Source organism: Amphimedon queenslandica, unplaced genomic scaffold (assembly GCF_000090795.2).
Source record: "Amphimedon queenslandica unplaced genomic scaffold, v1.1 AMPQUscaffold_12674, whole genome shotgun sequence".
NCBI classification, from domain to species: domain Eukaryota; kingdom Metazoa; phylum Porifera; class Demospongiae; order Haplosclerida; family Niphatidae; genus Amphimedon; species Amphimedon queenslandica.
In genome coordinates, this window is record NW_003547090.1 from 3,988 (window position 1) to 5,363 (window position 1,376).

Genomic DNA, 1,376 nt, shown 5'->3' on the forward strand with positions numbered 1-1,376 from the left:
TTTTAATTATAAATGCCTAAACTGAGTTGGACCTCTACAGCCACCAAAGCCTCTTACCACACCACACTGGTAAATCTGCTTACTTGCTTCTTTTGGAGTTTTTTCTTGTAGTTGCATGCTTAGGATAATGAAATCTAATGATCCCAATCTTTAAATTAGTGCTATTACATCACAAGGCATGAGAATAAAGGATCATTTCCCCCTATAAAGGAATGGAGTTATCTGCATCTATGCCTCTTATGACGTCACGTTTAGCCACACCCATTGACAGGAAGTATATTGAAAGGAAGCAAAAAGTGCATTTTTGAAGGCTCATATCTCAGTGAATAAATTTTTTTAGACAATAGGAGTTGGAACACATCATTATTATGGTCAGGCAATCATATTAAAACCATAAAATAAATACCCTAAAAAATCACTGCAGTTACACTTTAAGATTAATGGTGATACAAGTTAAGATATTACACAAGTATTGTATAGGTGATATTGGTAGCCATTGGTGTATGGTGTAATAGTACAATGGTGATACAATGGTATGTAAGGTGGTGGGATGGTGATAAGGTGGTGATAGGTGTAATGGTAAGATGGTGTTTAAGATACAATATCGTAGGATTGGTAATATTGGTAATCATTGTGGGTATATGGTGTAATGGTGATGAAAGTGGTGTAAGGTAGTTAGATGGTGGTAAGGTGGTAGGATAGGTATGATGGTGTAATGGTGATAGGTTACATATGGTGCTGTAGTAAGATGGTGTATTGGTAATATGGTGATAGGTTACATACAATGGACTGATAAGGTGGTAATATGGTGATAAGGTTGTGTTTAAGATACAATATCTTGTCCTAGTGGGTCAACCTGTTGTCCTTCAAGTTTCTCATAATATCCACTCACTTTGCTTTGTTGTGATAGGAATAAATCAAAATGTATTTTTTGAAGATATTTAACTACTGATGAATCAGGATTAACTGATTGAGCTATTTCAATATCGTGTGGACGAGGTTTTAAACTGAATACGTCAACTAAAAACCGAACAAGCTCTAAATTAGAACTCTTACTAGCAAAATAAAGCATGGTTTTACAATCATCAGTTTCAGCTAGTGCATTACATTTGAGATCAGTTAGAAAGTATTGTACTAGCTCCATACTACCAGCTTCACATGCTCCATGAACTGAAGTGTATCCATTATTATCAGGATCATCAGGAGTACAGGGGAAGGTCTCTATGAGATAACGTACCATACGAATATTATCAGAACGAGAAGCATAATGAAGAGGAGTACGACCAGACTTGTCTTTAGGTACTGGATTAGAGACAATGTTTGGTTCCAAATAATGGTATATATCAACTGGAGTATCCATTAAAAAATCAAATAAT

General features: G+C 35.4%; 1 protein-coding gene across 1 annotated transcript in view; it reads right to left on the reverse strand.

Moving 5' to 3' along the window:
- Positions 1 to 823: 823 nt before the first annotated feature.
- LOC109587152 (ankyrin-1-like) overlaps positions 824 to 1,376 on the reverse strand; it is a 6,708-nt gene continuing 6,155 nt past the window's right edge. Inside the window, exon 6 of the mRNA XM_020003387.1 lies at positions 824 to 1,347. Coding sequence (XP_019858946.1) covers positions 824 to 1,347 — 524 coding nt within the window. The remainder of the gene's footprint in view (positions 1,348 to 1,376) is intronic.